Source organism: Leucopleurus acutus (assembly GCF_964270905.1).
Source record: "Leucopleurus acutus genome assembly, chromosome: X".
NCBI classification, from domain to species: Eukaryota; Metazoa; Chordata; class Mammalia; order Artiodactyla; family Delphinidae; genus Leucopleurus; species Leucopleurus acutus.
The window spans coordinates 130,786,700-130,813,142 of record NC_139148.1 but is presented as its reverse complement, the minus strand read 5'-3'; the positions used below and the strand labels follow the sequence as shown (position 1 = coordinate 130,813,142).

The 26,443-nt window shown below is 51.3% G+C and overlaps 3 protein-coding genes across 3 annotated transcripts in view; 1 reads left to right on the top strand and 2 right to left on the bottom strand.

Moving 5' to 3' along the window:
- Nucleotides 1-14,424, top strand: part of TEX28 (testis expressed 28) — a gene marked incomplete at both ends in the record, with an annotated part of 59,934 nt that extends 45,510 nt beyond the window's left edge. The window contains 3 exon segments of the mRNA XM_082865174.1: nt 13,660-13,795; nt 14,066-14,320; nt 14,323-14,424. Coding sequence (XP_082721300.1) covers nt 13,660-13,795; nt 14,066-14,320; nt 14,323-14,424 — 493 coding nt within the window.
- Nucleotides 6,589-7,047, bottom strand: LOC309978108 (large ribosomal subunit protein uL29-like). The gene has a single exon (XM_082864458.1). It carries the CDS (start codon nt 7,017-7,019, stop codon nt 6,648-6,650), a length of 372 nt encoding a protein of 123 aa, XP_082720584.1. The 5' UTR covers nt 7,020-7,047; the 3' UTR covers nt 6,589-6,647.
- A 414-nt stretch (nt 14,425-14,838) lies between the features above and the next one.
- Nucleotides 14,839-25,054, bottom strand: LOC309978746 (long-wave-sensitive opsin 1; the record flags this gene model as incomplete). The annotated part of the gene is made up of 6 exons (XM_082865322.1): nt 14,839-14,949; nt 16,933-17,172; nt 18,423-18,588; nt 19,715-19,883; nt 21,753-22,049; nt 24,943-25,054. 6 exons carry the CDS (start codon nt 25,052-25,054, stop codon nt 14,839-14,841), a joined length of 1,095 nt encoding a protein of 364 aa, XP_082721448.1.
- Between the last annotated feature and the right edge of the window lie 1,389 nt (nt 25,055-26,443).

Sequence of the window (26,443 nt, the reverse complement as noted above, 5' to 3'; positions counted from 1 at the left end):
TGGGGGGAAGCGATCAAACAGGTGTGCACAGGCTGTTGAAGTGTGGGAACCGGCCTGTGGGTGCAAAGAGGAGAGACTCATGTTTGTGCCACACAGCCCACCCTAGTGCCCCTCACAGCAGCAGCCTGGAGCACCTCCCTGCCCTGTTTGGTTTGTTTGACTTTAGGAAAGTTTTTTTATAAATTACATTTATTTACAAGATAGAAGGCTAGGGACTTCCCTGGTGGCGCAGTGGTTAAGAATCCACCTGCCAGTGCAGGGGACACAGGTTCGATCCCTGGTCCGGGAAGATCCCACAAGCCGCGGAGCAACTAACCCCACGCGCCGCAACCACTGACCCAGCGCTCTGGAGCCCACGAGCCACAACTACTGAGCCCACGTGACACAACCTCTGAAGCCCACATGCCTGGAGCCCGTGCTCCGCAACAAGAGAAGCCACCGTAATGAGAGGCCTGCGCACCGCAACGAAGAGTAGCCCCCGCTCGCTGCACCTAGAGAAAGCCCGCGCGCAGCAACAAAGACCCAACGCAGCCCAAAGTAAAAATAAAATTTAAAAATAATAACAAAAGAGCACTTGTTGCGTACGACTCAAGAAACAATAATAAAATAACTAAAATAATTTTTTTAAAAAGACAGATAGAAGGCTCGTCACCTTTTCTACATTTCTGGCCTCAGTTTTAGGAAGCTGCCTTTTTCCCAAGGAATTTTTCAAGTCTTCCAATTTGTTAGCATAAACATTTCCACAATGTCCCATAATATTCCCCTATACCCCTTTGTTAATGCACCTCTGATCCGTAACGTTGGCCCTCTTTCATTCCTCCTATTGGGGATCAGCGTTCTTTCTGTTTCCGTGATTCATCGTTCTAGGACTTGCTCGGTTTCCTTGCTCTTTTGAAAGAAGCGCATGGCTTCGTTCACCGTGTCCATAATTTGCTTTCTATCACTGATTTCCTCTCTTAGCTCTCTTTTTTTTGATATGCATTTTTTATCATTTTTTTAACATCTTTATTGGAGTATAATTGCTTTACAATGGTATGTTAGTTTCAGCTTCACAACAAAATGAATCAGTTATATATATACATATATTCCCATATCTCTTCCCGCTTCATTTTATGTTTCCTTTGCTCTTCTTCTTCTAGCATCTCTCAATGGACTGTTAGCTCACTGATTTTATGTCCTGACTCTTTTCTAACAGAAGCATTTAGAGGAATACAGTTTCCCCCTGTCGCTTTTTGCTGCCTCCCACTAAGTTTGGTAAGTTGTGCTTTTTTAGTATTCACTTGGAAATATTTTCTAAGTCCCTCTGTGATTTTTCTCTTTGATCCATGGGTTTCCCAATATTTGAAGATATATTATCATTAGTACCATCAAATAAAATTCCCCCGTGCTGAGAAAACTTATCATGGAAACTTGCAATACTGCTAAATTTATGGAGACCTTTTTACAACTCTGGTATGGCGTGTCCGGCTGAATGTGCAAAGCACCCTCGTAAAGAATCTGTGTACTGTGTGTGGAGGCCAGGGCCTTGCCCTGCCCACCCACCTCTGCAATTCCTGTGCCACCCGGACAGAGGCGACCTGAAGCTCTCGATGCCTCATGCAGTGGGCCAGAGCCCCTCCCTGGACCCCCACAAATCCATCTGCCATGGCCAACAGCCTCCACCAGATCACAGCAGCCCCAGCGCCTCCCCCTCTCAGCTTCACTTACGCCCCCCCGTGGCCAGGCGGCTCCTCCCCGACCCCTCGCACTACATCCCCTCCATACACCCTCCCCCACCCACCAGCTGGTGGCGCTCCGCTCTGGGCCCTGGAAGCCGGGCGCCCCGCCATGCGTAGAGGTCAGACGGCCTCTCTCACCTCCCCACACCGGGGAGTCCTCCCCCGAGCACACTCAGCGCCAGGGGCTCTCGCTTCTCGTGCCCCAGACGCAGAGCCCACCCGTCTTGCCCCCGCCCACCCGGGAGCCGGAGCCCCCTAACTGCCACGAGCGTCCTCCCCCCCACCCCACGCCCCGCCCCGCCGGGAGCTCCCCTAACGCCTACCGCACCCGCGCCCGGGAGTCCTCCCCATCGACCCCCGCCTCGGCCTTCCTCCCGCCACACGCAGCAGCCGCTAGCCCTCCCCGCCCGTCCCGTCCCGTCCCGTCCCGTCCTCCCCACCCCCGCAGCCGGCCGTCCTCTCCTCTGGCCCCAAGGCCGGCCCCACCCGACCAGCAGGAAGCCCTCCGCTCAGGCCCCCCCCACGCTTAGCCATTAGCCCCACCCTCTGCACCCCGACTCCAGAACGCCCCCCACCAGCCACCCCGGAAGCCAGCGGTCCTCCCCTCTGACCCGCTCACTGGGGGACCCTTCCCTCAGCCCCCCTTCAGCCCGCTCCCCTCCGCCGCCGCTCCCCCACTCCCAACCGAGCAGCCCGTAGCCCTCCCCCGACCTCCACTCCTTGCCGGGGCCCCCGGTACCTGCGGAGTCCAGCCCCCGGCAAAGCCCCCGCCTGTCTCCTGACTCGCTCTGACTCTGTGGATGGCTCCGGAGTCCCGCTCACGAGGGGCTGAAGAGCTCGTCTCAGCAGAGCAGCCAGGAACCGTGCCGCCGACTGTCCCAGGCACTCTGTGCGAGCGCCACGTGGGCTTCCGGGTGCTCCCGGAAGCCCCAGGAAGATGAGGGAGAAAGTTCTAGACGTCTCTTTACCGAGAAACTGGTTGGATCAGAAGAGCACGTGAGGAGGCGCTCTGCTACGGAAGCAGCAGTAGCCATGCGCACTGAGGGCCTGAGGTCCCAAGGCTTGGCGCCTCCGGAAGCAAAAGACACGCCCATTGGCCTTCCACCAATAGGAAGGCCTCCCTGCAAGGCTGCGGAGTTGGGGGAGCGAACTTGGCGATGCAGAGCCCATGGGGGCACATTGGTCAATCTGTCTTTACAGGTGGGTGTCTACTGTGATTGATAATGTCATAAACCTATTCTTATTTCTTTGGTTTGTTTTAACTTTTGAATTTTATTTTATGTATTTTTTTATACAGCAGGTTCTTATGAGTTACCCATTTTATACATATTAGTGTACATTTGTCAATCCCAATCTCCCAATTCATCACACCCCCCGCCCGCCCCCACCATTTTCTCACCTTGGTGCCCATATGTTTGTGCTCTACATCTGTGTCTCTATTTCTGCCCTGCAAACCGGTTCATCTGTTCCATTTTTCTAAGTTCCACATATATGCATTAATATACAATATTTGTTTTTCTCTTTCTGACTTCCTTCACTCTGTGTGACGGTTTCTAGATCCACCCACGTCTCTACAAATGACCCAATTTCGTTCCTCTTTATGGCTGAGTTATATTTCATTGTATATATGTACCACGTCTTCTTTTTCCATTTCTCTGTCAGTGGACACTTAGGTTTTTTCCATGTCCTGGCCCTTGTAAATAGTGCTGCAATGAACACTGGGGTATGTGTGTCTTTTTGAATTATGGTCTTTTCAGGGTATATGCCCAGTCGTGGGATTGCTGGGTTGTGTGCTAGCTCTATTTTTAGTTTTTTAAGGAAACCTCATACTGTTCTCCATAGTGGTTGTATCAATTTACATTCCCACCAACAGTGCAAGAGGGTTCTCTTTTCTCCACACCCTCTCCAGCATTTATTGTTTCTAGATTTTTTGATGATGGCCATTCTGACTGGTGTGAGGTGATACCTCATTCCAGTTTTGTTTTGCAATTCTCTAATGATTAATGACGTTGAGCATTCTTTCAAGTGTTTGCTGGCAATCTGTATATCTTCTTTGGAGAAATGTCTATTTAGGTCTTCTGCCCATTTTTGGATTGGGGTGTTTTTTTTTTTAATATTGAGCTGCATGGGCTGTTTATATATTTTGGAGATAAATCATATGTCCGTTGATTCATTTGCAAATATTTTCTCCCATTCTGAGGGTTGTCTTTTTGTCTTGTTTGTAGTTTCCTTTACTTTGCAAATGCTTTTAAATTACCTTAGGTCCCATTTGTTTATTTTTGTTTTTATTTCCATTACTCTAAGAGGTGGATCAAAAAGATCTGCTGTGATTTATGTCAAAGTGTGTTCTTCCTATGTTTTCCTCTGAGAGTTTTATAGTGTCCGGTCTTACTTTTAGGTTTTTAATCCATTTTGAGTTTATTTTTGTGTATGGTGTTAGGGAGTGCTCTAATTTCATTCTTTTACATGTAGCTGTCCAGTTTTCCCAGCACCACTTATTGAAGAGGCTGTCTTTTCTCCATTGTATATCCTTGCCTCCTTTGTCATAGATTAGTTGACCATAGGTCATGGGTTTAGCTCTGGGCTTTCTATCCTGTTCCATTGATCTATATTTCTGTTTTTTTGCCAGTACCGTATTGTCTTGATAACTGTAGCTTAGCAGTATAGTGTGAAGTCAGGGAGTCTGATTCCTCCAGCTCCATTTTTTTCCCTCAAGACTGCTTTGGCTATTCAGGGTTTTCTGTTTCTCTGTACAAATTTTAAGATTTTTTGTTCTAGTTCTGTAAAAAATGCCATTGGTAATTTGATAGGGATTGCTTTGAATCTGTAGATTGCTTTGGGTAGTATAGTCATTTTCACAAAATTGATTCTTCCAATCCAGGAACATGGCATATCTCTCCATCTGTTTGTATCATCTTTAATTTCTTTCATCAGTGTCTTATACTTTTCTGCATACAGGTCTTTTGTCTCCCTAGGTAGGTTTATTCCTAGACTTTTTATTCTTTTTGTTGCAATGGTAAATGGGAGTGTTTCCTTCATTTCTCTTTCAGATTTTTCATCATTAGTGTATAGGAATGCCAGAGATTTCTGTGCATTAATTTTGTATCCTGCAGCTTTACCAAATTCATTGATTAGCTCTAATCAATGGCATCTTTAGGATTCTCTATGTATAGTATCATGTCATCTGTGAACAGTGACAGTTTTACTTCTTCTTTTCCAATTTGTATTCCTTTTATTTCTTTTTCTTCTCTGATTGCCGTGGCTAGGACTTCCAAAACTATGTTGAATAACAGTGGTGAGAGTGGACTTCCTTGTCTTGTTCCTGATCTCAAGAGGAAATGCTTTCAGTTTTTCTCCATTTAGAATGATGTTTGCTGTGGGTTTGTCGTATATGGCCTTTATTATGTTGAGGTAGGTTCCCTCTATGCCCACTTTCTGGAGATTTTTTTTTATCATAAATGGGTGTTGAATTTTGTCAAAAGCTTTTCCTGCATCTGTTGAGATGATCATATGGTTTTTCTCCCTCAGTTTGTTAATATGGTGTATCACATCGATTGTTTTGCATATATTGAAGAATCCTTGCATCCCTGGGATAAATCCCACTTGATCATGGTGTATGACGCTTTTAATATGTTGTTGGATTCTGTTTGCTAGTATTTTGTTGAGGATTTTTACAACTATATTCATGAGTGATATTGGTCTGTACTTTTCTTTTTTTGTAGTATCTTTGTCTGGTTTTGGTATCAGGGTGATGGTGGCCTCATAGAATGAGTTTGGGAGTGTTCCTTTCTCTGCAATTTTTTGGAAGAGTTTGAGAAGGATGGGTGTTAGCTCTTCTCTAAATGTTTGATAGAATTCACCTGTGAAGCCATCTGGTCCTGGACTTTTGCTTGTTGGAAGATTTTTAATCACAGTTTCAATTTCATTACTTGTGATTGGTCTGTTCATACTTTCTATTCCTTCCTGGTTCAGTCTTGGAAGGTTATACCTTTCTAAGAATTTGTCCATTTCTTCCAGGTTGTCCATTTGATTGGCATAGAGTTGCTTGTAGTAGTCTCTTAGGATGCTTTGTATGTCTGCGGTGTCTGTTGTAACTTCTCCTTTTTCATTTCTAATTCTATTGATTTGAGTCCTCTCCCTCTTTTTCTTAATGAGTCTGCCTAATGGTTTATCAATTTTGTTTATCTTCTCAAAGAACCAGCTTTTAGTTTCATTGATCTTTTTATTTTATTTTAGTCTCTATTTCATTTATTTCTGCTCTGATCTTTCTGATTTCTTTCCTTCTACAAACTTTGGGTTTTTTTTTCTCTAGTTGCTTTAGGTGTAAGGTTAGGTTGTTTATTTGAGATTTTTCTTGTTTCCTGAGGTAAGATTGTATTGCTGTAAATTTCCCTCTTAGAACTGCTTTTGCTGTGTCCCATAGGTTTTGGATTGTCATGTTTTTGTTGTCATTTTTCTCTAGGTATCTTTTGATTTCCTCTTTGATTTCTTTAGTGATCTCTTGGTTATTTAGTAACATATTGTTTAGCCTCCATGTGTTTGTGTTTTTTACTTTTTTTTCTCTGTAATTGATTTCTAATCTCATAGTGTTGTGGTCAGAAAAGATGCTTGATATGATTTCAATTTTCTTAAATTTACTGAGGCTTGATTTGTGACCCAAGCTGTGATCTATCCTGGAGAATGTTCCGTGCGCACTTGAGAAGAAAGTGTAATCTGCGGTTTTTGGATTGAATGTCCTATAAGTATCAATTAAATCTATCTGGTCTATTGTGTCATTTAAAGCTTGTGTTTCCTTATTAATTTCCTGTTTAGATGATCTGTCCATTGGTGTAAGTGAGGTATTAAAGTCCCCCACTATTGCTACTCCAGCTTTCTTTTTTTTTTTTTTTTTTTTTTGCCAGTTAGTTTGTTTTATTGACACCTGGATGCTCAGGCCTTGACCGCGTACTTCCGGAGTGGGTACAGCCGCTCCTTCTGCTGCTGCTTCTTGGTCTTCAGGTTCTCTTCGTGTTTGTTGAGCCGGCGGCGCATGGCACGCGTTTTCTTGGGCCGCAGATCCAGGGGCTTGTACTTCTTGCCCTTATAGAATTTCCTGAGGTTCTCTTTCTGAGTCTGGTTAATGACGGTGAGTACACGGGCGATGGATTTGCGAACAACACGGATCTTGGAGAGTTTGGAAGCCGCGCCGCCTGTTACTTTAGCCACGCGTAGCTGGGACAGCTCCACTTTCAGGTCCTCCAGCTGTTTCAGCAGCTCCTCCTTCTTCTTGCCGCGAAGATCTCGAGCCTTAATCTTGGCCATGACTGTAGGGTCGGCCTCCACCGCCTTCTCGGAGGAAAAAAGTCCAGCTTTCTTTTGATTTCCATTTGCATGGAATATCTTTTTCCATCCCGTCACTTTCAGTCTGTATGTGTCCCTAGGTGTGAAGTGGGTCTCTTGTGGACAGCATATATATGGGTCTTGTTTTTGTATCCATTCAGCGAGCCTGTGTCTTTTGGTTGGAGCATTTAATCCATTCACGTTTAAGGTAATTATCGATATGTACGTTCCTATTACCATTTTCTTAATTGTTTTGAGTTTGTTTTTGTAGGTCCTTTTCTTCTCTTGTGTTTCCCACTTAGAGAAGTTCCTTTAGCATTTGTTGTAGAGCTTGTTTGGTGGTGTTGAATTGTCTTAGCTTTTGCTTGTCTGAAAAGCTTTTGATTTCTCCTTCGAATCTGAATGAGATCCTTGCCGGGTAGAGTAATCTTGGTTGTAGGTTCTTCCCTTTCATCGCTTTAAATATGTTATGCCACTCCCTTCTGGCTTGTAGTGTTTCTGCTGAGAAATCAGCTGTTAACCATATGGGAGTTCTCTTGTATGTTATTTTTCGTTTTTCCCTTGCTGCTTTCAGTAATAAACTTTCTTTGTCTTTAATTTTTGCCAATTTGATTACTGTGTGTGTCGGCGTGTTTCTCCTTGGGTTTATCCTGCATGGGACTCTCTGCACTTCCTGGACTTGTGTGGCTGTTTCCCTTCCCATGTTAGGGAAGTTTTTGACTATAATCTCTTCAAGTGTTTTCTCGGGGCCTTTCTCTCTCTCTTCTCCTTCTGGGACCCCTATAATGCGAATGTTGTTGCGTTTAATGTTGTCCCAGAGGTCTCTTAGGCTGTCTTCATTTCTTTTCATTCTTTTTTCTTTATTCTGTTCCACAGCAGTGAATTCCACCATTCTGTCTTCTAGGTCACTTATGCGTTCTTCTGCTTCAGTTATTCTGCTATTGAATCCTTCTAGTGTATTTTTCATTTCAGTTATTGTATTGTTCACATCTGTTTGTTAGTTCTCTAATTCTTCTAGGTATTTGTTCTTTAACTCTTCTAGGTGTTTGTTAAACATTTCTTGCATCTTCTCGATCTTTGCCTCCATTCTTTTTCTGAGGTCCTGGATCATCTTCACTATCATTATTCTGAATTCTTTTTCTGGAAGGTTGCCTATCTCCACTTCATTTAGTTGTTTTTCTGGGGTTTTATCTTGTTCCTTCATCTGGTACATAGCCCTCTGCCTTTTCATCTTGTCTGTCTTTCTGTGAATGTGTTTTTTGTCCCACAAGCTGCAGGACTGTAGTAGTTCTTGCTTCTGCTGTCTGCCCTCTGGTCAACATGTGAATTCATTCAGAGCCCTGAGCAGTGGGAGCTGCAGCCCTGACTCCAGCAGAGGCCTGAGGCCCAGTTGGTCCTCAGCAGGGAGTGTCAGGATGGGCACTGGGGGCTCCTGAGCACCTTTTATCAGCATCCGTGGCCTCAGATTGAGGAGCAGTAACCTCGGGAGCTGGAGCAGTCCATTCACTGTGAAATTCCTCCTCATGTATGGCCTCTTCTGCAGCCCCTGCCCTTCCTTTCCAATCTCTTCAGGATCTGTGGAGGTGATTTTCATAGGACACTACAACCAAATTGGAAATCTTGGGATTCCTAAAAACCCCTTTGCCCAAATAAGATTTCCCAGGTCAGATTTATATAAAGCAAGACCAGAGCTCGATGGCTGTTACGAATATCCTCATACGTTTCTATACTGCCTAGGCCAATGGGACTGTTGTGCTCTAGTAAGTTTTTAACCCGTAGCAAATCAGAAGCTGCCAGCCATGCAGGGGAGCAGAGAGACCTACCTCCCTGCAAGACTCTGCGTGAATTCTGCAAGCGTGCACTTCTAAGCCACCACCCTCCTCACACATCACCACCACCAGCAGCATTGGACTGTGGTGGGAGTGTGAAATAAGCTTTCATCGTCTTTAGCCACAGACATTTTCTGGTCGTTGGCTACAGCAGTTAGCCTACGCTGATTAATATACATTAGAAACAAAAGAGCAGGTCTGTACGATTCAGATTTACCAGGAGAAATGGAGAATGGGCTGAAGAAGACTTAATGTAGTAACAGTGACAACAGGGAGCGTGTAGCATTGATCACCTGTAGCGTTCAACGCCCACTTTACAGACAGGGAAACAGAGTTTCAGCTCAATGAAGTGTCACCCAGTGTCCACAAATGTGTGGTCACTACCCAGGCCCCTGCAATTGTCATGTCTTCTCTGGTGCGTCACAAACTGAGGTTTCAAAATGAAAAGTTCTATGACACTTCTTCCACGTTATATCTGTTTGCTTTCAAGAGGGCTTTTGAATTTTTCAATTGAGACAAAATTCACAAAACATAAAATTATTCATTTTAAAGTCTACAGTGGAAGTTAGTGCATTCACAGTGCTGTGCAACCACCACCCTATCTAGTTCTAGAACATTTTCATCACTCTAGAAGGAGACCCCGCCACTCCCCATTCGCCTTCCCTCAGCCCCTGGTAACCAGCAATCTGTTTTCTGTCTCTCTGGATTTGTCTATACTGGGACATTTCATGTAAATGGAAGCATATGTTATATAGGCCTTTGTGTCTTACTTCTTCAACCCAGTGTAATGATTTTGAGATTCATCCACGTTGCACACAGAAACAATTCATTCCTTCTTGCTCAGCAGTGCTCTGTGCTGTGAATGCAGTGCGTTACCCATTCATCTGCTGCCAGTTGGGGCTGTTATGAATAGAGCTGCTATGAACATTGTTCTACACATCTTTTTGTGAACATATGCTTTCATATGTGGAATTGTTGGATAATAGGGTAGACGTATAGTCAACTTTTTTTTAAATTTTTAAAATTTTATTTATTTATTTTTGGCTGTGTTGGGTCTTCATTTGCTACACGTGGGCTTTCTCTAGTTGTGGCAAGCAGGGGCTACTCTTCATTGTGGTGCATGGGCTTCTCACTGTGGTGGCTTCTCTTATTGCAGAGCACAGGATCTAGGCACACGGGCTTCAGTAGTTCCGGCACACAGACTCAGTAGTTGTGGCTCGCGGGCTCTAGAGCGCAGGCTCAGTAGTTGTGGCGCGTGGGCTTAGTTGCTCCTCAGCACGTGGGATCCTCCCGGACTGGGGCACGAACCCATGTGCCCTGCGTCAGCAGGCGAACTTTCAACCACTGTGCCACCAGGGAAGCCCTGGTCAACTTTTAAAGAAGCTGTTTTCCAACATTGTCGTACCATTTTATGTTCCCACCAGGAGTGTGTGAGAGTTCTGGTTGCTCCACGTTCTTGCCAACACTTGGTATGGTCAGTCTTTGCAACTTTAGCCCCTTAAATTCAGGTGTCACTTGGTGACCCTAAGCTCCAGATTGTGTCAGCATAGCCCAGATTTTCTCAACCTGAACACCACTGACATTTTTGACCAGATGATTCTCTGTTGTAGGAGGCCGTCCTGTGCATTGCAGGATATTTAGCAGTGTCCCTGGTCTCTACACACTACATGCCAGTAGCACCCCAGAGGGATTTCGTCTGGCTGTCCTAACAAGGTATGCCAAACTTGGTGGCTGTAAACAGCAGAAATTTATTCTCTCATGGTTCTGGAGTTGAGCAGTCTGAAATCAGTTTTCCTTGGGCAAAGCGTGTCGGCAGGGCTGTGTCCCTGTGGAAGCTCTAGGGGACGATCTGTTCCTGGCCTCTTGCAGCTTCTAGGGGCTGCTGGCTTCCTTAGCCTGTGGCCTTGTCACGCCAGTCTTCAAGGGCAGCATCTTCCCCTGTCCCTCCGCTCGGTGTTCGCGTGCCTGTTCCGTCCTCCGAGGCTGCGTGTGATAGCGCGCGTGCTCGGGAGGAGCGGCTCCGTCCCCGCCATGTGGCCCATCTGACCCTCACCCCTCGGGAGGAGCGGCTCCGTCCCCGCCATGTGGCCCATCTGACCCTCACCCCTCGGGAGGAGCGGCTCCGTCCCCGCCTTGTGGCCCATCTGCCCCTCATCCCTCGGGAGGAGCGGCTCCGTCCCCGCCATGTGGCCCATCTGCCCCTCACCCCTCGGGAGGAGCGGCTCCGTCCCCGCCATGTGGCCCATCTGCCCCCTCGCACCTCCTTCTCCACCTCAGACTTCTCCTCCAAGTTTCAGGCTGTTAGGTTCTAGCTCAGTTTGTCAAAACCCATGCTCAGATGTGAACAAGAATATACTCTTCTGCAACAACAATAATGTTTGAGACCACTTGTATTGGAGAGGGTGGCCTTAACAGCTTTGGAAGATTTGGGGGGCATTTTGGTTGACTGACCATGATTTTGTCTTTGTAAGAGCATTTTCCACAGTGGTGCATTTGCCTCCACGGCTGTAGGAGATGGACAGAGAGCAGTCCTTGACCAAGGGAGGGACAAGAGAGGAGAGTCAGCCGTGTCACAAGCCAGGACGGTGCTGCTGCCTTGCAGAGGGCGAGGAGGCTGGGCGCTGGAGAGAAGGGGAGATGGAGGGAATAGCCTTATAAATTAACATCTTCTTATTTAGGAATCCCTTCAAGAATGTGTTTAAGAGTATAGTCATGGGGGCTTCCCTGGTGGCGCAGTGGTTGAGAGTCCGCCTGCCAATGCAGGGGACAAGTGTTTGTGCCCCGGTCCGGGAAGATCCCACATGCCACGGAGCGGGTGGGCCTGTGAGCCATGGCCGCTGAGCCTGCGCGTCCGGAGCCTGCGCTCCGCAAGGGGAGAGGCCACAACAGTGAGAGGCCTGCATATTGCAAAAAAAAAAAAAAAAAAAGAGTATAGTCATGGGACTTCCCTGGTGGTCCAGTGGTTGAGAATCTGCCTTTCAATGCAGGGGACGTGGGTTCGAGCTCTGGTCGGGAAACAGATCCCACATGCTGCGTAGCAACTAAGCCCGTGGGCTGCAACTACTGAGCTTGTGCGCCTCAACTAGAGAGACTGTGTGCTGCAAACTACAGAGCCCACGTGCTCTGGAGCCCTGGAGCCCACGCGCCACAACCAGAGAGTAGCCCGCGTGCCACAACAAAGATCCCGCGTGCCACAACTAAGCCCCGACACAGCGAAATAAATAATAAATAAATTTTTAAAAAATCATAAAATTTTTAAAAAGAGTATAGTCAAACATTCTTATAAATATATATTAATGAAGAATCTACGTGTTGACTTCGTACTTGTGAAGAATATATTCATGAATTTACACTTGGACGTGGTTAGTATCTTAAATGTCCTTGCAGCTCCATCCTTCATGTAAATGGGGAATCTGCTTTCGGGGTGGACACCCCACCATCTCCCTGTCTTTGTGGGTGGTAGCCTCAGCCACATTGTCAGACCAATCTCTTCTCAACAGGGAACAAGGCAGAGACTGATGGAATAGTCCTTGAAATACCATCACGAACTGGCTCTTAATTAACTGGCTTCAGCAAATGCGTGTTCAGCTTCTCAGCTGCCTGGGGGCCATCTCCACGTGGTGCCATTCAAGTCCCTGAAGTAGGACCTAGTTGACCCGCTCACCTCCCATTCCCTGTCGGTGCCTGTGCTTCTCTGCAGGGCCCCGGGCCCCAGCCGTTCTCCAGCCTCACCACCCCTGGCTCAGGTCAGGCCTTCCTTGGCTCTTCCCTAAAGACCTAGGAGCTGCTGTTTGGAAATATTCCAAACCCAGGGAAAAACAGAGAAGAACATGATGAAGGTTATATGACCGCCCCCAGCTTTCTCAAGTCTTAATATATTTGCTTCAAATTTTTTTTTAAGAAATAAAAGTTTAAAAGATGATTCGCCTGAAACTCTCACATTCCCCTTCCCCCTTTCTGCCCACCTCGCTATCCTCACTAGGCGCTTTTCCAGGCATGTTTTTAGACTTTTGCTACTTACATACGTGGCCATGAACAACAGGTCGTGATGTTTTATTTGTGTTTTTTTTAACAGGTCTACTGAGATATAATTTACTTGCCACAAAACGCACCATTTTAACTGTTTCAATGATCTTTAGTAAATTTACTGAGTCGTGCAGTCGTTACCACAGTCCGATTCTGGTTTTTGTTTTAAACAGCTTTATTGAGCTACAATTCACATCCCATACAATTCAGCCACTTAAGTGTAAAGTTCAGGGGTTTTAGCAAAATATTCACAGAGCAGTCTCAGTCCAGAACATTGTCGTCGCTTCCAAAAGAAATTCCATCCCCACTAGCAGTCAGTCCCCACCTCCTACCCCGTCCAGCCCCCGGAGATCACAGCTTTATTTCTGTCTTTGTGGACTGGCCTATTCGGGACATTTCTTCTAAAAGGAATCATACAACATGTGGTCTTTTGTGACTGCTCCATCACTATAATCCACAGACTTTTATGGAAGAACTATTGCATACCAAACACTGGTGTGGGACTCTGTATGGAATTTAACAGCACTCACGGACAGTTTAGATCTCGATTTGTGCAACTTCTAGTTTATTGCTATATATAAAAGAGACATGAATATCGGTGTGGGTGTGTGGCTGACGTGCACCTGGGGTGTTCTGAGGCAGCCCTGGAGGAGGAGGAGGAAGGTGGATTCTGAACCCAAGTCTAGCCCTGAGGGAGGACCGCTCAGCCCCAGAACAAGCTTGGGGCCGGGCGCTCAGGGAGTGTTACTTTCTCTTTTGCTCCCAAGACAAGTGCAGCTGGAAGGACAGGTGAATGAGCACCTACAGGGGCACCTGGACAACATTTACCACCTCAGACAGAATCTGGCCTGCACCGAGGAGAGAATGGCCTATCTGTCCTACGAGAGAGCCAAGGAGATACGGGTGAGAACCGCACAGGGGGACCTTGTGAGAAGCGGCCAGTGAGAAGGCCGCGGGGACGAGAGAAGCAGAAGATGAGTGAATCCGCTCTGACACCCCTGAACCGAGGGAAGAGGCAGGTCCTCAAGCTGTGCCCACAGCATCCCGTGTTCCCGCTCATGCCGCCCTTTCCCCGGCTCCGGCTTAGCCGATCTGGGAACTCGCACACTGAGGCTCCGGTACCCCCGGCGGGCGGGAGGTCGGCGTGACAGCGTCACTCTCTTCCTCCTGCAGGAGGTTATGGACACGTTCAAGAGCCGTGTAGCCAAGTTGGAGGCTCTGCAGCAGGTGACCCAACTGGAGGTGACAGAGAGCGTGCGTAGCCGGCCCCGGGGCTGCCTGGGCCGCTGGGCGCGCCCGCCGCTCACGCTGGCCACCGTCCTCCGGGTCCTGGTCTCCAGCGCGTGCGCCTGCCCAGTGCCGCTGCTGAGCTCGCGCCTGCGCACGGGCGCCGCGCTCCTGCTCGTCGGGCTGGGTGCCCTGGCCTGGCGGAGAAGCAGCGTGCCGTCCCCGCCGCAGACCGGCAGGCCCGGGTCCCCTCCAGATGGAGACTGTGTTCCGGGGATTCCAAGCCTCTACCAGAGGGGCCTTAAAGGGCCTGGCTTCGCTAGCTCCCCCCGCCTCCCCAGACAGCTGCTTCTCGCCTCTCCCTTTCTTGTTCCATCACCAGCAGCCCAATGAGAGGTACGTGGACGCCCGCCCACCTCGCGCTCGCCTTTCTTGCGATCCTTCTATCCCGTCTGTAGACACGAGGCTTAGAAAAGATGAGCAACTCCAGAGTACGGTGCTGTGCCCCTCTCTCCCCCACGTGCTCTCTCACGACCCAGTGACCCAGCGCTCAGAGGCTCGAGTGCCCCAAAACTGCAGTGGCAGCCTCTATGACTCGGTTGCTTTTGGCAAAGAGAAACTACATTTATTTCACAGGGATGGAGAAAAGGGGCAGGGGCGGGGTGGCCAAAGCCCCGGAGGGTGGGACCGGTTACGTTTTCCAGTGGGAGACAGGCGACTCAGGCAGGTGACACCGAAGAGACAGATGAGGCCTCTGTTTTGGAAACGCTGGAGAGTTCAGAGCTGTCTTCCACCTTCTTCCCAAAAAGCTGCAAGATGCAGTTTCGAAACTGCAGGACAGAAAGTGTTACTGAGCAGAGCAGGCAGGGCCAACATGCTAGGCTAAATGTAATGCTGGGGCACTCCGAGGAGAGCGTTCACTCAGTGTCACCTTGATGGCTTACACACTCACAATCTACAAGGAGAATGGGGGAAGCCTCCAGTTACTCCTTGCACATGGGGATGGTCTATTCCTGAGTACTCGATTATCTAAGTCATCTAGTTTAGCAGTTGACGGTGACTATTGTGGGCCCAATTGTGCTCCCCAGAGATATGTTCAAGTCCTGACCCCTGGAGCCTGTGACTGTGACCTTATTTGGAAATAGTCTCTGCAGATGTGATTAAGATGCATATTATCATGAGGTCATGCTGGAGTAGGGTGGGCGCTAATCCAATGACTGGTGTCCTCATGAAAACAAGGGAATTTGGAATCAGACCCAGAGGGAAGGTAAAGGCAGAGACTGGGGAGACTCGTCTACAAGCCAGGGAACACCAGAGGTTACGGGTACCTGTCAGGACCTAGGAGAGGGGCCTGGAACAGACTCTTTCTAAGAAACAGCCAACACTGCCCACACCTTGATCTCAGATCTCTTGCCACCAGAACGATCATCTCTTCAGCCAAGAGAGTCCTCTGGCGTCAGGAGCGCTCTGCTCTTTACTGCTCCACCCCTAAAGGCATGTGGGCTGCATTCACTTCTCAGATTGTATCTCCTGTCGTCACTGAGTTAAGAACAATGCTTTGAGGATACAAAGCATTGCTGTATATTTCGGGCCTCTTCTCGACTACATCCAGCTACTCCAACATCAAAACTCTCTAAAAAAAAAACCCATAATTGCTGAAATCCATAACATGGGGCTGGACAGCAGAACTGACTCAGCTGAAGAGGTGGCAGATGAGGCTGAGGAGTTCAGCTCTTCAGCTGAGTCAGTTCTGCTGTCCAGCCCCATTCTTGTTATTGATTGCAGCAATTATGGGTTTTTTAAAGAGTTTTGTTGTTGGAGTAGCTGGACGTAGTCGAGAAGAGGCCCGAAATATACAGCAAATGCCTCTGCTTTGAATTCTCAAAGCATTGTTCTTAACTCAGTGACGATAGGAGATATAAGCTACATACCGGGCACCCACTCTGCAGATGATTGTAGAGGAGGGGGAGTTCCAGAAGGAGAGAATGGAAAGGCTCAAGTAAAGACACCTAAAGAGACCCATGTGAAAGACAGGAGACAGCGGCCAGGCGCAGAGCTACGCTCCGGGTGTTGAGGTGCCAACAGTGAAGTCCCGGGGACTCCTTTGTGGTGCCGGTCCTACTTGATACTTAGACGTTACCATGGTGAGAAGGGACGCCCCGAGGAGGTGGTATTGCTGACCCACAGACCTTGCTGGTCATCATCAAGTCCCATCACAGCTGCACCTTAGTGAAGTGGATACGATGGATTCAAGGACGAACAAGGCAAATTGCACTTGGAAGATGATGAGCCTGGATCACCCGTAACCTACTAAGAGGCCTAGGACTTGCAGGCTGCCATCTAGCAAGACCACAGCATGTCCTGCCTGAACTAACCCATAAAGTCACAGCAGCCAAAGATCAGCCCAGGCAGGAAGGGCCTCTTTGTGTCCTGGTCACTGTTAGCGTTTGAAGATGGAAAGATTAAGTTCAAGAGAAGAGTTGTGTCTATGAAATCAAGAAGGGCATGCCTAGGGGACATATAGACACGATCTGGCAATCCTAGGCTGTCTGAGCTCCGGGCTCGCCCAAAGGCCAGCAGAGGGGAGGGGCACGCAGCACACAGTGCACTGGAGGAAATGCCCACCCGCAGGCCCAGATCATAAAGGGATCCAGAGGGAGGGCTGGCTGGGGCTGGGTCGCATGCTCGGCCTTCCCCGGCTATTGTCCTGGGGGTCATTGTCACTCTTCCCACAGACACGCTTCCAGGTGGGGGCCCTCCCTGGGCTCTTCCGGGGTCCATTTCCGGTTTGCTGTGTGCACCGCGTGACTCACCTGCCGGTTCATAAAGACATAGATAATGGGGTTGTAGATGGTGGCACTTTTGGCGAAGTAGGATGGCAGGGCGGCCACCAGAGGGTGGAAGGCGTAGCCAGGGTGGGCAGCGGCGAAGCACGCAAAGAATGTGTAGGGCCCCCAGCAGAGGCAGTACGCAAAGATCATCACCATCACCATGCGGGTTACCTCCTTCTCCGCCTTCCGGGTGGATTCGGATTCTTTCTGCTGCTTCGCCACCTGGGGGGGACAGAGAGTGGCCCCGGGGACATTGAGTGGGAGGACCCCTCAGGGCTCCGTACCCCAGGGGATTCCATGTTGCTGCTGCTTGGGTAGCTGGTCAGGGAGGGTAGCGGGGAGAAGCAGACGGGCCCAGCTGTGCAGTACCCGGGCCACCCGAGTGGGGCCAGCCTTGCGGGAGCTCCTCCAGGCTTGGAGGTGGTACAGCTGGCTTCCTGTTAGGAGTCTGTGAAGGAGGTAAGGAGGCTGTGCCTAGCCTCACCTGGTCCCTTACCAGTGTCCCCTCCCATGGTCAGGTCTGAGGGGCCGGGCAGGAGAAGACACAGGGGCGGCCGCCACCTGCTGCGGGCAGGGACCGGCGGCAGACAGCTGAATGGGGACGAGGGGTGACTGAGGGCTGGAGCGCGTTCTGGAGCCTGGGCTGCGCAGCCCAGAGCTCACTCGGACCCAGCTGTGTGCGGATACCTGTGGGAGTCGGCTAAGCAGCTTCCGATCCCTGACCGCCAGCGCGGTGAGGGGAGCGAGGAGGGAACAGGTCACACACTGAAGGCAGTGAGGTCGGGGGAGCTTAGCTCCAGCCCGTGGCCTCCGCTCCACAAAGAGCTCATAAGCACATGCTGATCCGATTGCGGGCACAAGCCGCTTCGTAGAGGAAAGGTGCCGCCCCAGAGGCCTCTTATTCCCTGTGCCAGGCAGGAGCCCAACAGGGACAGATGGCTGGTTGTAGGTAAGCTGATTGACAAAGGGACAACGTACGCACGGTGCTCAGGACCCCGATCTCATTCTCCTGCTTCGCTCTGATTTCCCACACCAGGGGATCCCCTTTCCAGGGGGAGGGGGAGTACAGGTCTGGGGGGCAGATGGCACGTGAACAGGACGCGAGCGCTCCGGTAGCAGCCTTTGCAAAACACCCCTTGACTGGCAAGTTTAGCCTCTGGATCTGGCCGGCTGTGCTCCACTCCGTGGCAGAGGTTGGCTTACCACCCCCGGGATCAGGAGGAAATGCAGTTGTGGTCCCTTATTGGGTCCCTCCACGAGGAGGCGGGCAGTCCCTTCCCACCCTGTAGGGGCGAGGCCGAGGGAGCCAGGGCTGCACCTGCCACCTCGAAGGCATTGGCAGATTCTGGCAATTCCAGGTATCTGGTTTTGGGGCTGGAGAGCGGACTGGGCGGTCCTCTGTGCCAGCCTAGACCTCCCTGGCGTTCATGAGCCTGCCTGCAGGGGTGAAGCTGGGGGGGTGTGGGGCTCACCGCTCGGATGGCCAGCCACACTTGCAGGTAGCAGAGCACGATAACGCTGAGCGGGATGAAGCAGCAGGTGATCATGAGCGTGATCATGTAAGACTGCACCCCGGGGTAAGAGCTGCCGCTGAACACATCCGGGCCGCACGACGTCTTCAGGCCGTGGGGCCAGTACCTGGGGAGAAGGGCCGGCAGCCCGTCCTGAGGTGGGCAGGGACCCGAGCCCCTGCCCGCCCCAGCGCACCACTGACTCGGGTAGGGTTGCTGGGCTTTTTATTGAGGTGAAATTCACGCTACACGAATTAACCATTTTTGAAGTGAACAGTTCGGAGGCATTTAGCGCGTTCACAATGTTGTGCGACCGCCACCTCCGTCTGTAGCTCCGGAACGTTTTCATCACCCCCAAAGGAAGCCCTTCAGAAGGACCTTAGGAAATCCTTGTCCGTCTCTGGTCTTTTTTACACATAATTGTGAGGTTTGGTACATTCACAGTGTTGTGCATCCGTCACCGCTATCTGGTTCCACAACATTTCATAGCCCCAATCACATGCCCTCTTTACGAAGGGAAGGCGAGGCACCCTTAACACCTGTGAACCCCTGAGGATTCAATGAGCACGTGTCCAACAGTCACAGCCACTGTGGGCACGGGAGCATGAGGAGGGGACAGACAGGGCCTGGTTCCTCGCACTGATGGCAGCTTCCCAAAGAAAGACCACACCCTCTCCAGACACCACAGGAACTTGTTCACCAGCCTGCAGTGCCAGATACAAATGCAACGGCCTTGTTCCATCCAGCCCCCTCAAACACCTGAGCCGTTTCCTTGGAAATGCGGGGCTTCCCCCAAAGGATCCACCTGGAGGGGACACTGTAACCGACAGCCTAGGTGTACCTACGACCCAAGGAGCCTCGGAAAGGGGGCCCCTCAGCAGGTGCAAGAAAGAGGCCTGGGGCAGAGTAGGCAAGAGGGCTCTGGAATCCAAACGTGCCCGTGGCCTCAGCCGGCAGCGTTTCTCTATGTGTTCTCATGAGCTGCTCCTGTTTGGGAGAAACAGACTTTTCCAGAGGCTTGGGGACCACAGGGCCCATTTCCACATTGCAGCCAGGCAGAGTCACGCATTCACAGACAGTGCGCGCTCCAAGGGTTCTCAGCGAGAGTCAGGTCCATCCTCAGTTTACTCGTGGAGGCACAAAGGCCCAGGGACTGGAAATGATTTGCCCCAAGGTCACAAAGGGAATCACGAGTTTGACCCTCCCTGCTCTGCTCTAAACGAATCGCCTTCCTGGCACCCTGGCACCCTTACCTGCTCCAACCAAAGATGGGTGGAGCTGTCCACACAGCAGCCCAGATCCAGGAGAAGGCAATGCCCGCAATGGCCAGCTTGGCATCAAATCTCACGTTGCCGAAGGGCTTGCAGACCACCATCCACCTCTCCCAGGAAATGATGGCCAAGGACCAGAGACCGGTGATCCCTGCAGGAGGAGAAGCAGACAGAGGAGGGCTTTGAGGCAACGCTTTTCAAGATCAAGAGGACACCCCCCAGCCACCTGCAAAAGCTAATTCTCCAAAAAGTGTTTTCCGGTCCGGGGAGCAGCGGGTCTCCTGGTCAGTTTCTTTCTCTAACCCCTGCTTCCCCGGCTCCTTCCCCACTGGGCCTGCACCGCCTCCCCTTGCCTTCTCTGATTTGGCTCATGGCCCACCTCGCTTTCCATCTCTCTTTTACTCAGCCACCAGCCTTTCTTGTGATGCTGTCAGTGCAACTCCTGACGGCCACGTACACACGTGAGGCCACACTGAGGTACTGCAGTCCCAGCCCAAAGCAAGGAAACAGGACGTGTGCAGAAAGCCGTGCCCCCCTGCCGGCGGGCAGGCCTCCCCTCAGCCCGGGCCTCTCAGCACCGCCCACCATGCAGCGGCCTGTGGATGGAATCCGGGGCTCCATGAGCTGGGGTGGGGAAAATGATGTCTTTGTTTCCACTGAGCTCTACTGGACACTTGGCCTTCTTTACTTCCATTGCGAGTGTGGTAGCATTAGCAGTGCCCGTGACTTGGTCACTTTACAGGGGTGGCAGACGTTTCCCAATATGACTACGTTCATTACTACTTTGACATTTCAGTGACTGTCTGGCCAGATACAGTTATTTGATACCTTAATAAAGAATGGCGTCACGAATACTTCTAAAAATACTGTTAATACTAATACTTTTTTTGTGTGTGTGGTATGCGGGCCTCTCAGTGTTGTGGCCTCTCCCGTTGCGGAGCACAGGCTCTGGACGCACAGGCTCAGCGGCCATGGCTCACGGGCCCAGCCGCTCCGCGGCATGTGGGATCTTCCCGAACCGGGGCACGAGCCCGCGTCCCCTGCATCGGCAGGCGGACTCTCAACCGCTGCGCCACCAGGGAAGCCCAATACTAATGCTTTTAATGAAGGAGTCTGTCACTAGTGTTTAACACTTTGATAGCTGTATTTCAGTATCATTGGCTTCCTTTGTAATCCTATGGATCTCACTGTGCACATTTGCCAACGTTCTTCTAAGAAGGGGTCCACGGGCTTCCCCAGAGGGCCCCAAAACTGGTGACCCGAGAGCAGACCTCGAGCAGTTACAAAGGCAAGACAGGCGTAAGCGAGGAGCCACCCAGGGGCGCCAGGCACCAGCTACCGAGGTGCATGGAGTGTTGGAACTTGGGATGGACTTTCTCTGCCTAACCTTCCCTGGTAAAGTAACTTGGTGGAGCTGACACCACTAGTAATTCAAGTCATTGACCAGGTCCCCGCTCCCCTGTCCCTCTAGTCCTAGTGTCTTTCTGTCATTCGTCTCCTCAGAATCTGAATTGGAGATCACTTCAGGCGGTAACAAGACAAACCCAAGTTAGATGTGGAGGCTAAGGACCCAGGCATTGTGACCAGGTGGCCCTGGGAAACTTGAAAAATGGGAAGGCAGCTGCAAGCCTTCACTGCTTTGATGGCCGGAGGCCTGGAGACAGGCTGCACGTGGTGAGTGCTGTGGCCCTTGGGCTCCCTGTCATCTCGGGTGGACGCCAAGCTGCAACCCCACAGCCCTTGGTTCTGTCCCTGCACGGAGCCGGGAGCGCAGGTGCTTATGGCCAAAGTTGACGGGAACAGGGTCACAACCCGCGGAGATATTAGCAATGGGGCTGGCAGGATCTAGTTTCAATATCTCGGAGGCCTCCCCTCCCACACTGTTCTGAGATTATGTGGATCTGTCTGTCCCCGTTCAGAGATGTGCCTCGAACGCGCCCCAGAGGCACACCTGCGGATTTTGCCGCATGAGTGTTTCCTTTACACACGGGAGGCTGTGCCCAGGCCCCGGCTGGCTTACCACACAAGGAGACAGTGAAGCCCTCCACAATGCACAAGGGGTGGCCCAGCACAAAGTAGCCGTACATCTGGTTCACAACGCTGATGGTGCTGGCAATGACCGTCTCCGCCAGGTCAGCGACGGCCAAGTTCACCAGCATCCAGTTCAGAGGGTGGCGCAGCTTCTTGAACTTCATGGTGGCTGCCAGCACGGGCCCGTTCGTGAAGATGGAGGCGATGAGCACGAAGACCATCCAGACGCTGGTCAGGTGGTACACCCATCTGGGGGCGATGTGGTAATTGGGGCCGTCGAAGGGGTCTGGAGGCAGGAGACACAGAGGGCACAGCTGCATCTGTGCCGCCCCCCTCACCCCATCAGAATCTCCCCTCAGCCCTCCTGCCTTCCGCCCGCCACACTCACCTTTGCGACTGGTCTTCCCCTCTAGCTTTGCCCGCCTGCAGACAACCTTCCCTCCATCCCGTCTCTCAAGCTCGAGGCCACGGCCTGCTAGATGCCTGCACGGGCATCCTTGAACTTAACAGGGCAGCACCCCTCATCATCGCTGCCGGGTGCCGGGCTCCCGTCTGATCTGCGCCCCGCCATATGCCACGTCGGCCTCCTGGAGTGCGGTTGGCTGGCTTGGTCCTCTCCCCCGAACCCTTCTGTGCCTGGGCCTCATTCGCCCCTACCGCAGGGAGCTCCCAGAAACCTGCCGACAATATCTGCAACCACGCTAGATACCACAGGCTCCCAAGGAACAGGCCTTTGACTACGTAACACCTGTGTAGTGCCCGTTTCTGTGCAAAAGGGAGCAGAGGGAAAGCACTGGGGCTGCTTCTGGCCCCGAGAACAGCAACCCCCAAAGCATCTGGAACTAGGAGGCGTGTGGAACGCTCCGGCGTGCAGGCAAGTGAGAGGGGCTGGGACGGTTTCGAAACAAGGCAGCCCAACCGTCCTTCCTGGACCACCCATGGAGTCTGGATCAGGCAGGGATGAGGGCCGTGTGTGGCACAGAAGGGACAGGAGCGCTCCGAACGTGGGAAGCAAAATGAGGGGGCCTCCGGCAGTGCAGCAAAAGCAGGTGCACCGGCCTGCCCCCTTCTCCTGGGAGTTTCAGGTCTAGTTCTGTGAAGAAATGAGCGCGAGAAGGGTATCACAGTCAACTCCCAGGTAAGGGTCTCCTGAGAAGTACAGGGTGGGAGGGAATTGGATATGGGGGCTGGCAGGAAGCCAGATTTCTTCCGGTATACCTTGCTTTCTAGATTTTAATTTGCAGCCTTGTAAATGTTTTATTCCATAATTAGAAAACAACATTAAAGTTTAAAAAGCAATCCCTGAAAAATCAAAAATAAAACAAATGGGCCTGACCGCATATGCTCTCGGTGGCATGGTCACATAGAGAGGGGCTACTCGGAGGGACTCAAAAAGACGCTAGTCTGCCTATTCGAGCCTGGTGGCACGTTCCCAAAGGATGAAAAGACCCGTCCAAAGGTTAAGCTTTGGGCAATGATGTTGTTGGCGATAGTGTTGGCGTCATCATTCTGAGACCATTTTGAGTGTGTTTGAGATAAAGCAAATGAGTAACGAAATGATATTCTAATTCCAACTCTACCCACAGCCCTTAAGAACACGGTTCTTAGTGGGAGAGAAAGGAGACGCAGAGGTCAAACCCAACTGCCTCCATTGGGGAACCAAGTCACTATTTGGAACTGGGCGAAATAGAAGGAGACTCAAGCATCTCTTCTGCCTTTCCCACGCACACCGTATCCCTGGGCAACCCGATGGCATGTGAGAGCCTGTTTCTCTTTATCAAAGTAGTGAAGCTAATAAATGAAGACAGGGTCAGAAGAATCCCAATGTCACCATTTCGAAATCCCCAGTGGTTTAATGGGTCCTGGCATTGAGTGTCAGCAGCTGCCAGCACTGTGGAAAAAGGGACCCCCTCCTAATGGAGCGGGCTCGCCCAAACACCGGACACATCCGCCTGGCTGCCCGGCAGACCTTCAGCTCGACAGCTCGCTGACGGAAACAGGCGTGGCAGAAGGGTGTGGGGAGCCTTCAGCAAAGTCTGAAGCGGGTGAGTCTGGGGACAACAGACTCGCTTTCTTCAACAAATAAATTGCAAGGAGGTTGAGGGGGAACCTCTAAAAGTATGACCTTGTGGTAGTGTTTTTAAAGAGTCCTTTCTTCTTACAGGTGCCCGAAGATTTACAGAAGAAATGATGTGATGTCTTGGATGTGCTTGCAGAAATCGGCAGGAGTGGTTAGCGGAGGGGGTTAGAGATGAAATAAGACAAGTGACGGATACCCGGGGGCCACTATACTCTCCCCTCTACTTTGGTAGACACTTGAACTTTTGAAAAAATTTTACAATAAGGAATCTTGTGCATCGATGAAGCCCCCTGGGCCTCCGGGGAGAGCATTGCTCTGTCTACATTGAGGACATTCTGGGGTGCAGTCAGGTCAAGGTGAACTTCACGGCTGTCAAGGAGCTGGTGTGGCTTCTGGAAACTGCAGCACGTGAGACATTCTTAAAGGAACGGAAGGTCTTTGGTTTGAAGAAGGGACCCGGGGAGGGGGGCCAGGGCTGAGGGTCATTACAGCCCTCAGGTGGGCTGGCATGCCCAGGGCAGAACTCGGGCTGCCTCGATGGACTTTTCGGCTTTCTTTTGGGCCAAAGCCCTCTCTACTGGGACAGCTCGGAGCAGAACAGCTGCCCCGGGAGCCGAGCTAGCCTCTTCCCTAGCATGTACCGCCAGAGGCCAAGGGCTCTGGGCGTGAACCGGGACAAGATGGCCACCACCACCACGGTCTCTTCTCCCCTTAGGCTCTTGAAGTCACTCACCCTCCTGCGGGCTAACCCAGCCTGTCACTCCTGCTGGTGGCCTCCATTTGGCTTTGGGAGATGCAAAGATGAGTCAGGCCCAGTTCCCTCCCTGGAAGCTCAGGGATGAGTGTATTGAGCGCTCACTAGCAGTCTGGGGCCACACGGGAAGAGTCCATGAACTTTCCTGGGACAGGAATTCTCAGAGGGTCTGGGAAGCCCATGTGGTTTGAAAATGTGTATTCGATATTACGGTGTCCTTTCACATTCAGAGAGGACCCCCCCCTTCATGTTATCATGAAGGCTAGGAGAGACAGCCGCTCGGGCCTGTGTCCCAGGAGGGCCGCTCTAGCCAGCGTGACCCAGCCTTGGCCCCTACTCGCTCACCTCTGGTGGAGTTGCTGTTGGTGTAGGTGAAGACGCTCCCCTGGGTGCTGTCCTCGAAGCTGGTCTGCGGCTGCCCACCTGCAAACCTCTGAGGGCCCCACTGCTGGGCCATGGCTCTGGAGAAGCCCGTCCCCGATGCCTGCGGACCTGGCGCTGCCCGGCGGTCACGGTGCTTTATACCAGCCCAGCTCTCCTCACCTTAAAAGCTCCCAAGCCTTTCGCCATCTGATCTCTTAATTGGGCCTGGGACTTAGACCTCCTGCTTCCCCACCCCTGGGCCTCCTGGCGCCTAAGGCGAGCCCACGAGGGCGGCTCAGAGGGATTTGCTGGGAGCCGGGCTCAGAGCCAGGGTGGCTGTGGAGGCTGCCGGGGGCCCTCGCTGCTGTTTCCCTGTCCTCTCTTCCCTTCTACCGTCCAGCGTCTGCTCCTAGGCCGGGCAGGCACGAGTGTCGGGCTTTTCAGCCCGAAGCCCAGACCCACCTTTCCCAGCGGCTGCCCCCCGAGTGACGTCGCGGGGCTGAGGCCTGGAATTGGAACCTCCCTGTGGGTCAGACCATCTCGGGGGCCCAGATGGATGCAAGTCGTGCCAGTGGGGCTCCTCCCCTGGGAAGGGATGGACAGGCCTGGGGTGGGAGAGACTCCGCCGCGCATCTTGCTTCTCCCTCACCCCACCGCCTTGCTCCCCGTGGGCTGCAGCTCGTTCCGTCACCAGGGAGCTCAGCCAGGCCCTCCCAACAGCCCTCCCGAAGCAGCTGAGGGTGCCCAGAAGCCCTCAGACCCCACCTCAACTCTCCCTCCCCTGAGTTGACAACCTTTCCTTGGCCTGCCCGTGACTACAGCCTCGCTCTAGACTTGCCTTCAAAAGCAAAGCTCTCAACAGAGCGTTGCAGGCAGGCTGCCTTCACGGTCCCACTGCAGCCTGGCTGCTGGCATCGCTTACCTGCTAATTGCCCAACTCCGCAGCCTTGCGTGTTTCCACACAAGAAGGCGAATAGGAATGCTCAGAGCAGCATTATTCACAAAAGGTCAAAAGGGAGTCGACAGCTGAATGGATAAACAAAGTGCCCTCTATCCATGCAATGGAATATTATTCAGCCATAACAAGGAGTGGAATTCTGACACATGTTCCAACATGAGTGAACCTTGAAAACGTGATGCTAGGTGCAAGGAGCCAGACACAGAAGACCTCACACTGTATGATTCTGTGTATATGAAATGTCCAGAATAGATAAATCCACAGAGACAGAAAGCAGACTGGTGGTGCCAGGGGCTGGGCTGGGGGTGATGGAAAGTGACTGCTAACGGGGATGGGGATGCCTTTGGTGGCGATGAAACTATTCTAAAATTAGATGGTGATGGTGCAGCCACTGTGGAAAACAGTTTGGCAATTCCAAAGATTGAAAAACAGAATTACCACATGATTCAGCAATTCTCCTTCTGGGTGCGTAACCAAAAGAACTGAAATGGGTTTTTGAGGGGCTCACGATGCGAACATGGCATG